This window comes from Bos indicus x Bos taurus, chromosome 22, assembly GCF_003369695.1.
Source record: "Bos indicus x Bos taurus breed Angus x Brahman F1 hybrid chromosome 22, Bos_hybrid_MaternalHap_v2.0, whole genome shotgun sequence".
Classification (NCBI taxonomy): Eukaryota; Metazoa; Chordata; class Mammalia; order Artiodactyla; family Bovidae; genus Bos; species Bos indicus x Bos taurus.
The window spans coordinates 44,098,636-44,115,335 of record NC_040097.1 but is presented as its reverse complement, the minus strand read 5'-3'; the positions used below and the strand labels follow the sequence as shown (position 1 = coordinate 44,115,335).

The 16,700-nt window shown below is 42.4% G+C and overlaps 2 protein-coding genes across 3 annotated transcripts in view; both read right to left on the bottom strand.

The window, feature by feature from the left end:
- Nucleotides 1–11,294, bottom strand: part of IRAK2 (interleukin 1 receptor associated kinase 2) — a 64,962-nt gene extending 53,668 nt beyond the window's left edge. The window contains exon 1 of one of the 2 annotated variants that reach the window (XM_027523546.1): nt 11,212–11,294. Coding sequence is in view for 1 of the 2 variants with exons in the window: in XM_027523545.1 (XP_027379346.1) it covers nt 2,155–2,248 (94 nt within the window). In the remaining variant the exon portion in view is untranslated. Of the gene's footprint in view, nt 1–2,154; nt 3,448–11,211 lie in introns of those variants that run through there. The other variant, XM_027523545.1, reaches the window with a different exon arrangement.
- On the bottom strand, nt 7,344–13,961 carry VHL (von Hippel-Lindau tumor suppressor). Its single transcript, XM_027523547.1, has 3 exons — nt 13,614–13,961; nt 11,212–11,334; nt 7,344–9,452 (listed from the first exon to the last, which is right to left on the bottom strand). Exons 1-3 carry the CDS (start codon nt 13,876–13,878, stop codon nt 9,259–9,261), a joined length of 582 nt encoding a protein of 193 aa, XP_027379348.1. The 5' UTR covers nt 13,879–13,961; the 3' UTR covers nt 7,344–9,258.
- Nucleotides 13,962–16,700: the final 2,739 nt, after the last annotated feature.

The following is a 16,700-nucleotide window of genomic DNA, read 5'->3' as shown; positions in this document are numbered from 1 at the left end:
AGGAAGAACTTCACAGGAGTGCCTTCTAAATTAGTATCCTAGAAACAGAAGTTGTTCTGGTCTCATAACTGAGGCCCACACGGAAAAACTAGAGACAGTCTCTTACATAAAGTGTTTTTCCACAACCCACAAAACAGTCAAAAGCAGTGAAATCACAGATCATCTGAGCAAAGGGTCACAGTGCAGTCTAGAAAATCAGATGATGACAGACATTCTCAGAGATGCCCTGATGTGTTACCAAGGTACTGCTTCTGCAGGGAGGAAAGGGGAGGCTGAGGACCAGGGAGGGGAAAGACACAACTTTCCAGGGGCCTGATTTGTTCATTTAACCTAGCACATCTGCTATTTTTTTCCACTAAACAGTTAATAAAAATACACACTGAAATAAAAATCGAAGTCTGTGCTGCTAAAGAATACTGCTTGGCAAGGAGAATTTGTGATACAGTGTAAGTGAAAAAAGTAGGCTAGTAGAATGTACAAAATTATGATTTTTGGAAAATGTATATTCATAAATAAATATGCTTAGGGAAAAAAAACTAGAAGGTATGACACCTAGCACTCTGCTGGAACATGGTTAGAAGCCAATTCATGTTACCGGCTGCTGCTGTTATTATTATTATTAGCACCCAAATGATAGGATGGTATCACTGAGCGGCAGAGTTTGAGCTAATCTTTGCTTCCTTCAGTATTTTGCAATAAGCATGTATTATTTTTGTGACTGGTTCAAAGCAGGATTTCTGAACCTCAGCACTACTGACACTTTAGGCTGGATAGTTCTTTGAGGAGGGGGCTGTTTTGTGTGTTGTACGACAATTAGCAACATCCTTGGCTTCCCTGGATGGCTCAGATGGTAAAGAATCTGCCTGCAATGCAGAAGGCCTGGGTTCGATCCCTGGGTTGGGAAGATCCCCTAGAGAAGGAAATGGCAACCCACTCCAGTATTCTTGCTGGGAGAATTCCATGGACAGAGAAGCCTGGCTGCAGTCCATGGTGTTGCGAAGAGTCAAACACGACTGAGCTACCGACACACTTGGCACCTACTCACTATATCCCCCAAGCTGCGACAACCAAAAATGTCTCCAGACATTAGAAATGTTCCCTAAAGGGGTCAAAATTGCCCCTGGTTGAGAACCACTAGGTTAAAGTATATATTATTTCCTCAAACTGAATAGATAACAACATGCATGCTCATTGTATTATTATTCTTTCCACCATACATAAATATTACATTCTTTGTTCAAATGGTATATATCATAATCTCAGTTTTTTAAAATACAGATATTACCTTTCAAATAAAGTGGCACCAGTTGCACGGTTTAAAAAAAAAAAAAAAAACAACTAAGAATGTTAATGTTGTTAATACTTCCTTAATTCTTACAAGAAACTCTGATACGCAGGTGTCAAGACCTTTTTATACAATTTTCATTCCTCACAACCACCTCCAGTTTACAGATTAAGAAACTGAGACTCAGATTAAGGTTAAGCAACTTGCCCAAAGTCACCAGTTGGATGTGGCGGAGCCTGGAGTACAGACCTCTGTTTGGGCGCCTGAGGACCACATGCTCAGCATGCCCCAAAATGCCAAGCCCTCAGTCAATCACCAGGCGCAAACAAAGAAAATAGAACAAGGAGTTAAGGATGTCCTGGCGGAGCCAGACGCCAGGGTTTAGGAACCGCCACTTAGGAACCGCGTTGCACAAGTGACTCTTATAAGTGGCTGCCCTCACAAGTGAGTCTACCTCTAAATCCTTTTCCTGGTCTGTAAGACGGGGTAAGAGAAATATGCACTTTACAAGTTGTTATGGAAATTAAATGAGATAATCCGTGTCAGGTTCTTGCGTCAGGGCCGGGCACACAGTAAGCACCAGTCATTGCTGACAGCAATAATTTTCAGCTTTACCGTAAACAGCGAAGTGCAGCCAGTCATTACTTAGCGACAGACTGAGTAACAGCAGAAATCGTCCGAGATCACCTCACACCTTCTAGATCACCAACAGAGAAGGGGCAGCCCCTGCCCGAGGACACACAAGGAGGCCCGAGGATACACAGGGAGGCCCGGGCCCAGGAAAGCAGCAGAGAGAGCCCTTGACATCAAGGACCACGGTAGACAGGTTGGGGAGGGGGCTTAGTGGGGTCGCAGAAAGGACCACTCACCGAACTGCATCCAGTCCCACTCGCTCAGCGTGTCCATGTTGCGGCACAGGTCGTCCAGCACCCAGGAGGGCAGCTGGTAGATGTAGCAGGACATGGCCAGGCTCTGAGGGCTGGCGGGCAGGCGGCCTGACAACTGAGTCCGACGCAGGCAGGACTCCGCTTCTGTACCCGCGGGCTCGTGGGTCCACCCACCGCGGGCCGCCGGGAAGTGGGCGGGGCCGGCCCTGTGTGCGACTGCCCCCTGGCGGACACTGGGGGCGCGACGCCTCCCGGCCGGCTTGACCAGTGGCTGAAAAACCAAGTCGGTCAGAGCCCGGAGGAGAAACAGGCCCAGAGGAGAGAGGAAACACCTTTAAGACCACACGGGAATTCAGTGTTGATCCCAAGAGACCTTCTGACTCCACCTCCAGGGCTTTAGCCCCTCAGCCACATTCGACTCATTCAAGAGATAGTCTATTAATAACCTGCTATAAGTTGGGCACTATTCATAGGTGTTGGAGATGCAAAAGTGCAGAAAACTTACAAAAGTCCCTGTTTTCATGGGACTTAATCTAGACGGGGGTGGGAGTGGATGGAGGAAACTAGCAATAAATAAAACATTACTGAATAAATAAGTTACATGAAATGCTAAAAGGTGCTATTGTGTGTGTGTGGGGGGGTACTTTAAGAGAAATCAGGAGTCCAGAGGAAGCAGGGGTAGGACTCTGTATTAAATAGGAGACTCAGGATAGACTGTGATTTTAAGGGCCAATATTTATTGAGCAGCTACTATTTGCCAGACACTGCTCTAGGTGCTGGATTCTTTCCTCCAGAGAGGCTTGAGTAGTGTGGGGGCCTCAGCAGGCCATGTTATGGACATGACTTTGTCCCCATTCTTTAGAATAAGTTCCTCAAAGTAAGGTCTTTGTTATTACTAATTAATAGAGTTGCCACTCACGTATCAAGTACCAGGCATCTCCTACAGGATACATTTATCATTCTCTTCTACAGATGAGGAAACTTAGGCTTGAGTCAGTTGTAACTTGTCCAAGCCAAACTGGTCAAGTAACAAGATTCAACCCAAGTCTGATCCCAAGGAAGGGCTCTTTGTTCCCTATTTTCTTCTCCGAAAATTTTCCTGTGATCCTGAACAATACATAGTTTCTCCTAATTAGCTTTTCCATGACCAACACCCTCCCTACTAGGGTTGGTTAAAAAGTTACTGAAGCTAAATGTAATTAGTGATATAGTTGTGCCATTTTGACCTGTTGATGTTTGCTGCTGCTGCTGCTGCTAAGTCGCTTCAGTCATGTCCGACTCTGTGCGACCCCATAGACAGAAGCCCACCAGATTCCCCCGTCCCTGGGATTCTCCAGGCAAGAACACTGGAGTGGGTTGCCATTTCCTTCTCCAATGCATGAAAGTGAAAAGTGAAAGGGAAGTCGCTCAGTTGTGTCCAACTCTTTGCGACCCCATGGACTGCAGCCTACCAGGCTCCTCCGTCCATGTAATTTTCCAGGCAAGAGTACTGGAGTGGGGTGCCATTGACCCCTCCTTAAGTTTAATTAATTTGCTAATTGCCCAAAGAACTTATGGAAATACACTTACCACTTTATTAAAGGATATGATAAAGAATACAGATGAATATCCAGATGAAGAGAAATACGGGATTAGATCTGTTTACTGTGTTCTAGGCTAGAGAAGGGTGGCTAGGGCTGAAAATTCAATGCTTTCTTCCAGGAGTCATACAAGAGCCAGCCCAGAGTCCTCTCATTAGAATAAAAGATACTCCTAATGATCTTATCACTTAGGAATTTGAAATCAATGGTTTTAGGAGAGCTGTGTACCAGGAGTTCAGGCAGAGACCTATATATATACATAGACATATACATATACATATATATACTTTTTTTTTTCCCTGTTATGTCAGAGAGACAGAGACAGAGAAATTAACACCTTCCCATAGTCTCATCCTGGAGGGACAACCATTATTAATAGTTTGGTGTATATACTTGCATGTATCTTTACTGCTGCTGCTGCTAAGTCACTTCAGTCGTGTCCGACTCTGCGTGACCCCATGGACAGCAGCCTACCAGGCTCCCCCGTCCCTGGGATTCTCCAGGCAAGAACACTGGAGTGGGTTGCCATTTCCTTCTCCAATGCATGAAAGTGAAAAGTGAAAGTGAAGTCGCTCAGTCGTGTCCGACTCTTAGCGACCCCATGGACCGCAGCCTACCAGGCTCCTCCGTCCATGGGATTTTCCAGGCAAGAGTACTGGAGTGGGGTGCCATTGCCTTCTCTGGCATGTATTTTTAGACCTCTATAAAATTAACTTTTTAACATAAAAATTTTAAAAACACATTTAATTTTCTATAAATGTTTTTCAACTAATAATGAACAGTTTTTCATGTCCATATATAAGAATCTATCTTTTCCCTTTTAATGGTTTATTTAGGATACGCGATTTGGCCCATCTCCTATTAATGTACATTTATTTCCAGTATTGGACTCTGTTCCAGAGGTGTCTGCTTTCTCATCTACAGGAAGGGAAGGGGAGTCCTAAAGTCTATCAAGGAAAACCATAAACCAATTTTTGGAAAACTGATGCCCTGAGGACATAGTAGACCCTTCCCCAAATTCCCTTCACTCTCTGCATTTGCCACAGGACAAGGGTAATCCAGACCCGCTAGAGTAATTCTCCACTCTAGTTTCCATCTGATTGTTTCTGAGCACTGGATAACTGAAGCACAAGTTCTTAGTATTTCCAAGTTGGACCAGGGTATCTGACCCTGCTCCTTCAGGTAAAGAATGTCATCTTATGTCCTCCCTAGCAAACTGCTGCTAGGCTGTTCTTCACCCAATTAATTCAATTTATCTGAAGATAAAATAATTTGCTAAAATGATTTCCTCTGAGTCTTTCAGAAATCTTAGGTCTGTTGTTAACATTTGTGGGTCCAGTCCAGTTATCAGGGACTCAACTCTTCCCAACTGGAGCAAAACAATCTTTTGTGTTTTCTACCTGAATAGGGAGAGAGCATATTGCTATTTATTTGTATGTTGACTTGTACTTTCCTGAGGTTTCATGTTCCAAATTCTGAAACAAGTTTTGCAGGTTTCTCTCTCATTTAAGTGTCCGGTGCTACTGCCCAACACTTTTGGTTAACATCACAAGCATATCTGTCAATCTATTCTGTCTGATATTATAAAAGTGGATAGATGTCATTAGAAATTTGTCCAAACTCACAGAATGTACAACATCAAGAGTCAACTGGTGTGATCTGCCTATGGATTACTGGGATTGTGTGGTGACGGGAGAAGTCTCCAGGAAAACGTTCTGTTGAGGCAGGGAGCTTAGTTGACAGAAAGGAGAAATGGTGAAGGGTAACAGGCAGCCCAGTGACTAGTATAGAGCGGGGCTGAGGTGGAGAACAGGATACAGAAACCAAACGTGAAATATCTGAAAAGGTCATACTGGTGTTCCTATTTCAGGACTGTAAAACACTGGTATTTATTTCATGTCCTTAGTGAGCTGAGCGCCCTGCTTTCTTTTCATCTTCTCAATATACAGTAAGTCCTAGTGAGACATTAACCACTTTTTTTTAATAGACTATTGTCTAGAGCAGTTTTAAGGTTCACAGCATAATTAAGAGGAAGGTACAGGATTTCCTATATACCTCGTGCTCCCACACACAGTCTCTCCCATTATCAACATCCCCATAAAGTGGTACATTTGTTAACAATCGATGGACCTACACTGACACATCATTATTACCCCAAGTCTACAGTTTACCTTAGGGTTCACTCGGCATTGCACATTCTGTGGGTTCAGACAGATGTATAATAATATATATCCACTATTCTATCATGCAGAATAAATTTACTACCTCAAAAAATTCTGTGGTCTACTTATTCATCCCTCCACCTCCTCCAAGCCTCTCTGCCCCATAAATTTTTAAAAAATTATTTATTTTTGGCCATGCCAACTGTACATGGGACCTTAGTTCACCATCCAGGGATCAAAACCATGACCCCTGCATTGGAAGCGTGCAGTTTTAACCACTGGACCGCCAGGGAAGTTCCCTCAATCCCTTTTTAATCCAATTCTGCCTTTTCCAGAATGTTGTAGAGTTGGAATCATAAAGTGTGTGACCTTTTCAAGCTGTCTTCTTTCACTTAGTAATAAGCATTTAAGTTTTATCTCTCTTTTCTTGGTGGACAGCTCCCTTCATCTTAGTGCTGAACCATATTCCGTTATTTGAATATATCATATATGCATCTATTCACCTACTGAAGGACACCTTGCTTGTTTCCAAATGTTAGCAACTATGAACAAAACTGCCATAAACATCCATGTGCAAGTTTTTGGACGTACATTTTCAGCTCCTTTGAGTAAATACCCAAGAAGCATAATTACTGGATATATGATAAGCATTTAATTTCATAGGAAGCCATCAAACTGTCTTCCAAAGTGGCCATAAGATTTGGCGTTCCCATTAGCAATGAATCAGAGTTCCTGTTGTTCTACATCCTCACCAGCATTTGGTGTGGTCAGTGTTCTGGATGTGAGCCTTTTTTTGTGTGTGTGGGGAGCATTCTAATAGCTGTGTAGTAGTATCTCACTGCTGTTTAATTTGCAATTCTCTGATGACGTACTACGTGGACCATCTTTTCTTTTTTTAAATACTTTTTTGGTCACACCACTTGGCACGTGGGATCTTAGTTAGCCGACCAGGGATCAAATGCACGCCCCTTGCATTGGATGCATGGAGTCTTAAGCGCTGGACCGCCAGAGAAGTTCCTGGAGCATCCTTTCATATGCTTAGTTGCTATCCGCGTATCTTCTTTAGGGAGGTGTTTGTTAAGGCTGGTTCTATTTTCATGAAAAAAAAAAAAAAAAAAATGCCTTTCTTCCCAATGTGAATGCTTTTCTTCTTCATCCTTTTCTGTAGGGCTTAAAATTTTTAGTGATATTTCATCTTTACAAGAAAAGAAGAGCTAAAATAAAGTTCTAAACAAAATCCAGGGTTGCGAAGAAAAGCGACAGAGAACCAGGTTCCTTGTGTTTCGTCTCCCCAAGGCCATTAAACAGTCTTCACACCTCTCCAAGACAGAAGAACCTGGCAAATGACATCCTACCCATTTCCTTTACTCAGCACCATTTACTGTATCCAAAGGAAGCTTTAAAAAAAAAAAACTGAAAACAGGTAAGATCACAGTCTCTCAAGAGCAATACATTTAATACATTCATAAGATTTCAAATGAGCCCATACATGCTACAGGTTTTCGATTTTCTTTGGACAACACAAAAACAGTACTCAAATTGCAAGTTTCAGGAACATTTTGACACAACGGCAGGTTAAAAAAACAATAAAACCAACATTGAACTAATCCAGCACCGAGAGACTTCCTTAAATCTCTCATACTATCCTACTTTTTTAATCGTATGGCTGCCTTCTATACCAGCATATTTTCTTCTCTACCCAACAATTCAACAACAAAAATTAGAAAAAAAATTAGAGGTGTGTCACTGAATGAATAACACAACAGATTAAAAAACAAAAGCCCCTTATTTGTTGAATGTTGAAAGAGGAGAATATGATTAGGTGGAAAAACTGTAAGGCATTTGATTCATTCACTCCACTCTGATATCAGAGCACAGGAAATGCGCTCAAAAGTTAGCAGAAGGATTTAATAAGGATGGTAAGAAATAGTCCCACATTATTTATAAAAGGAAGGCTGCACTCATGAGTATGAAGAGCTTATAATACCATGGAAAAATATTTTAAGTTATAAAGTTAAATGAGAAAGTAGAATATAAAACTGTATATTCAGTATGATCTCAACTATGTAAAACCAAGCCAAAAAAAGGCTGTTCAAAATGTTTAGTGGTTGTATTTAAGCAATGTATCTACCTGGATCTTTTCTTCCTTTTATTTTTCCGTTTCTTCCAAAATTTTCTCTACTGGGGAGGATCCTTTTTTTTTTTTTAACGATTAGCTACCAAAAAAGGATGCCTGACAGAAGTATTGAATTCAAATTAATGAATTTAAGTCCAGCCTATAGGAAAGGATCTGGGCATGTACAAAACTATAAAAGATTCCAGGCTACTCTCTAAATCCACAGTGTGCTAGCTGTAACATTCCAGAGTTTAGAGGGCTTCTTCCTCTTCTCCTCTAGCCAGGTGCAAAGTGTCACCAGATCCTGCCTGGTGAAAAACTGCTGAATTAAACAGAAAAGTCATGGAGTTACAAAAAGGAACAGAAATACGCACACTTGGCAAAAACCTATTTATAGTACAGGAGTAGCTCTTTAACACTATGATTAAACAAGGTAATGGCCATTTTCTCCTCTCTCCTGTGCGGATAGCAAGTTTCAAAAAGCCATCACCACAAGAACTGTAGAAAGCTAGTCCTGGCTTAGAAACAGAAGTGACACAGCCCTGTGACAACAATGGACTAAGAAAAGTCAAAATTTAGAAAATTATTAAAAGATTACTTTCTATAAAAATGATTCCCTTTTAAACATCTGTTTACTGTATATACTTTAAGGTCCCCACTGTCACTCCCCCTCAAAAAAAAAGGGTCAAAACCTCTAAACACTTTCTACCAAAGGACCCACTGGTTTGTTCATTCAACTAACACCAGATGGAAGGCTGATAATGTGCGAGGCACTAGGGTCTCAAAGAGCAGACAGATTTTCCCCTGCCCCAAGGACATTTCTGTCTCCCAGAGCGGGAGGCGGGCACATCACAGACCACAACACAACAATGAAAAGCAGGCACCACTGCTTCCTTACAACTCAACAAGAAGCTACTATTCTCGCTGTAATTACTTCCACAAAGTCCTTACACAGAAACTTTCCTGACTCACTAGGAAGCAAAGATGCAACTACTTTTCCTTGATAAATATTTCTACAAGAGGCAGGCATAATTATTACATTTTGTGATATTTGCCCTTAAACATCACAATGCCTTGTAGTGAGGTCAGTTAACTTTGTTTTAAGCAATGGAGCATTTTCACTCCAAGAATGAGACACCTTGAAGCTGAGAAAAGGTGACCAGTCCTAGCTCTAGATCAAGACTTGTCAGGACCATCAAAAGCTGAGACCCAGGAGTGTGACTCTGAACTAAACATCTTCAATCTCCCCTGCCATCCGCTGGCTTTCAATATGCTCCTGCGTCAGCCGCACCAGGTCCTTCTGCACATTGGGATGGTCTTCCAGATCTTCGTAGAGGGATCGCACAATGTCCAGTCTCCTGTAATCCTCAGGCTTGACCAGGCTTCGCACAACCTGGAGGCACCGCTCTTTCAGGGTGTACACTGTAAGGGCAGAAAAGCGACTCTCAGCAGCAAACTCAGGCCTGGGGATTAAGCGCTCACGAGGCTTGGCCAACCGAGGCCGTTACATTTTCGACAGCTGGACCTCACATTGGACAAAAAAAGTGAGTACGCGGGTTGTGGCGGAGTGTAACGTGATGGCTCCAACAGACATCTCATAGCATTCATGGCCATGTGGAGGACTTCCCTTGAGGCTGGGCTGAGCCTATCATGTGCTTTAATTAAGTGAATGTGGGCAAAGTGACGCTGTGCTGATTCTGGGCTTCAGCCTTAAGAAGCTCTGGCAACAATCGCTTTTACGCCCTCAGGAGCCCTGAGTTATACAGCAAGAGAGACCACACAAAGAGGGCCAGGCCCTGAGACGACATGGGAGAGAGGCCCAGCCCTCAGCCAACCTGCCGGCAGAAAGCAGCCACACCGGTGACCACCAGAGAGTAGAATAACCCCTGAGTTGAACTCAGCCCTGCCTGCAGAATTATGAACAAATAAAATGTTGTTGAGTTACAGGTAGCTGTCACACAGCAAAAGATAACTAAAACAGCATATAACTGGATTCTGGGGGGAACTCAAATTCTATGTTTTTGCTTTTCTTTGTCGCACCTCACAGCTTGTGGGATCTTAAGTTTCCCTGATCAGGGATCGAACCCGTGCTCTCTGCAGTGGAAGCCAGAATCCTAACCACTGGACCTCCAAGGAAGTCCTTCAAATCCTATTTTTTTAAGTAATTAAAAAACTTTAACTTTTCCTAAAATAGCATTAAGTAGCAAACAGAAAAGACACCGTAACAAGTTGTGAGAGAGACACAGAAGAAAGGGAAGATATTTTAGTATTTTAAATGGTAGTTTTCCTGATTTTTGGACAAAATGTCCCACATCTTAATTTTGCACTGGGTCCCACATATTAGGAAGTCAGCCCAGCTGCTGACTACTCTGTTCATCCTGAGGTAGGTCTCAACCTTTCCTTATTGAAACCTCCTTCTGTCAATAGCCTTTTGGGGATTCCAGCTGACTGTCACCAATTTCCTCAAATCCTATTTTTAACTCACTGGGGAACTTACTCTTTAAATGTCTCCTACAAGGCAAAATTTCCTACATTTTAACTTACCAGTGTTCACTTCTGTATATCCACTGCCTTAAAACAAAATCTATATACACATACTAGTGTGAACCTTATGAAGCCACAGATATTTAGGTTTTTTTTCTTAACCCAAAAGATCAGTTTCTTGGGGTTCAATCTAATAAAATCATTTGAGTTTTAAACAAGTGGTAAGCTATGAAGCTAATGTTCAATTTGGTGGTTTTTTTTTTTTTAAAAAAAACCCTGACTGGCACAGTAAGCTTGATTGCATTAAATTACATTAAAAGATACAACACCAGAAGTCATAAATAAGCCATGATATCTCACTCTCTACATGTTTTTTCTTCTGAGATTCCAGGGCATAACTCTACTCCAAGGCCACGGAAACAAAACGCACTCATAATTCTACAATCAGTTATTTTAATTTAGCCCACTCCTGACAAGCCCAAAGAGCTTCTGAGACACCACAACATCTTTGTTCAACATAGAGAATACCAGTACATTTCTTACATTTTATTTATGGTGGAGAATAAGACACAGAAAAGCTGGATACCTTGCCCAGCATCAGGCAAAAGTCACTAAGGACTGAGCTCTTTCAAGGGCCTATCCTCTACTTAGCACAACAGCCTATCTTTTTAAAAAGTAAGATGGAACATCAGTATACCTGGCAGTGTGATGTTGGCAAAAATAGGCTGCCCATCAACATTGAGAGATGGCACAAATAGCTCAGTTTGGTTAACTAGAAGCCCATCAGATGTCCCAGCATCTCGGAAGAGCCAAAGGTGACCTGTTAAGACAAGCAGAGGTTAAGTAGTCATATATCTATTGCCTTCATCTCCCCAGACTGAAATACTTGCCTCTCGTTATGCTCGAATACCATACAAAGCCCTCCCAATAATGTTATTCTATTGAATCCTCACAAAAGGCAATGGAGACAGTAAACAGAAGAGCAACTATACCAGGTTCCAAAATGAAGGCCCTTTCTGCTACCTTGGTGCAAAAGCAAAGTATTTGAACTGCAAATCACATCCAGTGGTGCAAACTAAAAGGAGAGAGGTCACCAACTCCTCAGATCTGTGCTTTTCAAAAACAACAAGGTACAAAAACATCACACTGAGAGAAAAAAGCCAGATAGAGAAGAGTACATTCTGTATGAAGAGATGAAACTAAACAAGGATGTGAAAAATCCAAAGAGTAGAAAGGGGCAAGACAGAACTTTCTGGGATAATGGAAATATTCTAATCTATAACTTGATCTAGGTATTGTCAAAACCTATTAAATGCTAGGATCTGTGTATTTTACTGCATGCAAATTAAAAAATGGATTTAAGAAATAAATATATCTTATGCAAAAAAAAAAGAGAGGGGGACAGTTGGAAGGAGACAAAAAATCCCAGGCCTAAGATTCTGTTCAAGGAAGGAAGGAGGCTCTTTCAGAACAAAAACAGCATGAGATCCTGGGCATATGTTTACTTGACGATTTGGAGGCAAAATTTAAGAAATGTCAAGTGAGAAGTAATGTTTTTTATTGTGGCGAAATATACATAACATAAAATTGGTTATTTTAATCATTTTTAAGTGTATAATTTAGGAACATTAAGTACATTCAGGAAGTAATTTTTTTAACGTTTGTATTAAATCAGGCACAGATAAATTTTAGAGAATACAAAAGTCACACAATTTCCCAAATATAAGACTGCAGAAATGTGGATGTCTGGAAGAATTGAATTCTTCCTCATTAAAAAAAAAAAAAAAATTATTTTTTTTCCTAGGATACTACGTGGCCTGCAAGGATCTTAGTTCCCCCACCAGGAATCCAACCAGGGCCAGCAGAGAAACCACTGAGTCCTAAAACACTGGTGCATGCTTAGTCGCTCAGTCATGTCTGACTCTGTCACCCCATGGACTGCACCCCGCCAGGCTCCTCTGTTCATGGGGATTCTCCAGGTAAGAATACTGGAGTGGGTTGCCCTACCCTCCTCCAGGGGATCTCCCCAAGCCAGGGACTGAACCCAGGTCACCCTCATTGCAGGCTGATTCTTTACCTTCTGAGCCACAGGGAAGCCCAAAGAATTCCCATTCCTCATTTAGTATTAGGAGAAATTTGGTGTAAAAGTTTGAAGAGCATCACTGACTATGCTACCCTCAAAGAAAAAAGATTCATCAAGATCCTCTGAGAAAGATAGTGAATTTTTAGTAAGCGTTAACTTCATTTGGCCTGGACATCTCCAGCCTGGGTTATTACAACAGTTTTCTAACTCTTACCAGTAGTCTTCCCCTTCCAAATGACCTTGCATCCTGGGGAAGCTTTTTAGTATTAAATCAGGCAATACCATTTCTCTGTTTAATAATTTCCAATGGCCCCCATTTTCCTAGGGGTAAAATCATTTTTCAGACTTCCTCTCCCATTGCATACCCTCTCCCCTCTCCCAGGTTCCAGGTGTCAGGCCATGCGGTTCTGTCTGTCTACAGCTCTCAACTCCTGTCTTGGGTTGGTCAGATTCCATGCATCTTCCAGAATTCTCCTTTTCTGGGAAGCTTCCCTAACTGAAAGCACACCCCCTTCTCTTTCACTGAGAAGGTGCAATGCTGTGCTCCGTTCCTACTGCAGCAATTATGACACTGGCTTGTTCTTATCTATTTATGCATTTGTCTCTTCTAATGGGCAGAAGAGACACTTCATCAAGACAGGGACCCGACGCGGACCGGCTCACTGGGCACACCGGAGAATGTGGGATTCTCCTAATCACAAACTGAACAAATGGGCGTGAGGGATGGAATACACGTGGGGTTGATATTCAAATGCAAATTACTCAGTCTTAGAAAGATACTGTCACTTACTAGTTGCGTCAACTTGAATCTGTCACAACCTCTCTTGGGGCCTCAGTTCCTCGAGTGTAAAATGGGAATAAAAATGACAACAGCAGCTGCCTCCCCCGAATGGGGCGGGGATTCGGTGAGACCGAGCCACGGTCACCGTGATTCTCAGGCCTACAGCGCGGCTCGCTGCGCTCAGCTCAAGGGGGCGGCGCGGCCGGGCGCGACAGGGCGACCCCGGACCGCCTACCTCGGTAGCTGTGGATGCGGCGGCCCGTGCCGGGGGGCAGCGTCGGGTAAGGCTGGGGCTCGCCATCGAAGTTGAGCCACACGGGCAGCACCACGCGCGGGCTGCGGTTGCAGAAGATGACCTGGGACGGCTCGCGCGTGTTCACGGAGCGCAGCACCGGCCGCAGCCGCCCGGCCTCCATCTCCCGCTCGGCGCCGGGGTCCTCTGCACTCGCCTCCTCAGCGCCGGCCTCAGCCTCTTCCGCGTCCCCCGCCTTCCGGGGCATTACCTCCAAGAGCCTAGACTACCCGGGCCTCGCGGGATTCGCCGGCCGCGCGGGGCGGGGCGGGGGGTGCGTGCGCGTCCCCGGGCAGGCGTACGTGCGGCTTTCGCGTGCTCTCGGTGGAGGATGGATTATACCCTGAAGATGGCAGGCTAGAGGCGGTGCGCATGCGCAGATGTATCACCTAACTTTAGGGGACTAGCCTTCTGTGAGGCGGAGGGTGGCGCTAGGCCATTTTGCCCCAGGGTTTCCTCTGAACGTTAGATTCTTGTGCCTCCCATAGGTTTTTCACACAGCATTTCTTTAGCTTCATTCATTGCCTTAAGACTGTCATGGTTTTTGCCGTATTTTCCCTACCATCTGCGCTATTTACTAATTTTATTAATCAAGTTGTTTTGTTTCCATTTTGGATCACAAGATTTGAGTTTTGTACAGAAAAGTAGGATAAAGTGAAAATTTCCCTTTCATCCTAGTTCCCCCAACCACCTCAAAAGAATCCCTAGAGGCAATAAATATCATCAGTTTTTTGTATTTCCTTTCAAAGTTTTTCTAGGCATACCCAATTGAACACATCTGAGAGGAAATTTTATATCACCACCATCAATGGAAATTCTTTTATCATTTACCAAAAAAGAATACAGAGGAAATAAAACAAGTTATTAAACACAGACCTTAACACTAACATTGTATCATTGCAAACGTTTACATATTTAAGAGAAAGGAAAATGTATTTTGGGTATTCTAAGTCCAAGCTACAGGCTATGTTGTTCTTAGAGTACATTTTACACTATGCCAAACAAGTAGAGAGAAAATGTACCCGTTTTTCAAAACAACTAGTGATTTTTTCTTCTTCTACTTCTCAGCCTTTTCAAAATTTTCTTTTAATATGTATTTTGCCTTGTTTATGCTTCCCTGGTGGCAGAGTGATAAAGAATCCACCTGCCAAGCAGAAGATACAGGTTTGACCCCTGGGTTGGGAAGATCTCCTGGAGATGGAAATGGCAACCCATTCCAGTATTTTTGCCTGGGAAATTCCATGGACAGAGGAGCCTGTTGGGCTATATAGTCCATGGGGTCCCAAAAAAGTTGGATACAACTTAGCAACTAAACAATATTTTGACCAATTAAAAAGTATAGAGTAATAAACCAAACACTGATAATCTCACCATATAAAATTAACAGTACATTGTCATACTTACTTTTTAGTTATGACAGCATAAATGATGAGGCCAAAATTCCTTTAACTTCCACCCTGTTTCCCTTCCTTCTTCATAGGCAGTAACTACCATGAGTTTGATGTGTCTAACCAGGCTACTTTTTTTCCCCCTAAATTTATTTTAAATTTCCATATGGTAGAGTTCACTCTTTTTGGTGTATAGGGGTGTGTTTTGATAAAATGGATAGTCATGTAACCATCAGGACAATCAAAGTACAGAACAATCCACCCTCTCCCACCCCCAAAAAATGAGTGTAATCAAACCTTACTCCCAGGCTTAAGTCTTGGCAACTATTGATACATCTTTTTTCCATCTCTATAATTTTCCAGATGGTCATATAATAGGACCACACAGCAGGTAGAATTCTGAGTCTGGCTTTTCACTTAGTGTGCTTGAGATTCATCAATATTGTAGAACGTATCAAGTTTATTCCTTTCCATTGCCAAGTGGTACTCCACAATACACTCACCAGCTAAGGGACACTGAGCAATCATGAATAAAGCTATAAGCATTTGCATACAGGTTTTATGTGTGTGTCCGTTAAGTTTTCACTTCTCTTAGGTGAGAATCATCTACAGATAAGACAGCTGAGACACAGTCAGTGCATGCTTAACTTCGTGAGAAATTGCTCAACTATTTTCCCAAGTGGGTTGTATCATTTTGCATTCCTGCCAGCAATGTATGAGTGTTCCAGTCGCTCCACATCCTTGCCTGCACTTAGTATTATCAGGATTTTGTGCATTTTGAAAAATTTTAGCCATTCTGATTGAGTGCATATGGTGGAATCTGGCTGAGGCTTCAATTTATATTTTCCCAATGACTAACAATGTTGAAGATCTTTCATGACCTTGTCATCCTTTTGTCTTTGAAGTATCAATTCAAATCTTTTGTCCATTTCTTTATTAGCTTTTCTTAGCTGTTGAGTTTTGATAGTTCTTTTATCTAGAACAACTTTGTTAATGATGATGAGATGACTGAGAACAATCTTGATTCAGCAAAGCTGGGTACAATATTAACATTTAACCTCTCTGAACTCCTAGTCTCCATATGGGTCAAATCAAAGCAGCTATCCTATCAACATCTTAATTTTGTTATAAATGGATAAAACATTTTATGTTTAAATTTAAAAACCTGAGTGACTTAGTATGGATTAAAATGCAAACCATAACTTTATCATCATCAGTGAGAGTAAAATATATCAGAACTCTACGTTAAGTTGAAGGAACACATTGGGGACAAAATGAATGATGGTTTAGCATAACACTATTTGTGGGCTCAAATGACCTATGTGCAAAGATGTGTATCAGTTCAGTTCAGTTCAGTCGCTCAGTTGTGTCCGACTCTTCACGAACCCATGAATCACAGCACGCCAGGCCTCCCTGTCCATCACCAACTCCCAGAGTTCACCCAGACTCATATCCATCGAGTCAGTGATGCCATCCAGCCATCTCATCCTCTGTCGTCCCCTTCTCCTCCTGCCCCCAATCCCTCCCAGCATCAGAGTCTTTTCCAATGAGTCAACTCTTCGCATCAGGTAGCCAAAGTACTGGAGTTTCAGCTTTAGCATCATTCCTTCCAAAGAAATCCCAGGGCTGATCTCCTTCAGAA

Coding starts and splice junctions, on each gene's coding strand:
- VHL (XM_027523547.1), bottom strand. CDS start 13,878: ATGCCCCGGAAGGCGGGGGACGCGGAAGAGGCTGAGGCCGGCGCTGAG. Junction 11,335..13,613: donor CCGCATCCACAGCTACCGAG/GTAGGCGGTCCG, acceptor TTGTCTTAACAG/GTCACCTTTGGCTCTTCCGA. Junction 9,453..11,211: donor TGCCAACATCACACTGCCAG/GTATACTGATGT, acceptor CTGCCCTTACAG/TGTACACCCTGAAAGAGCGG.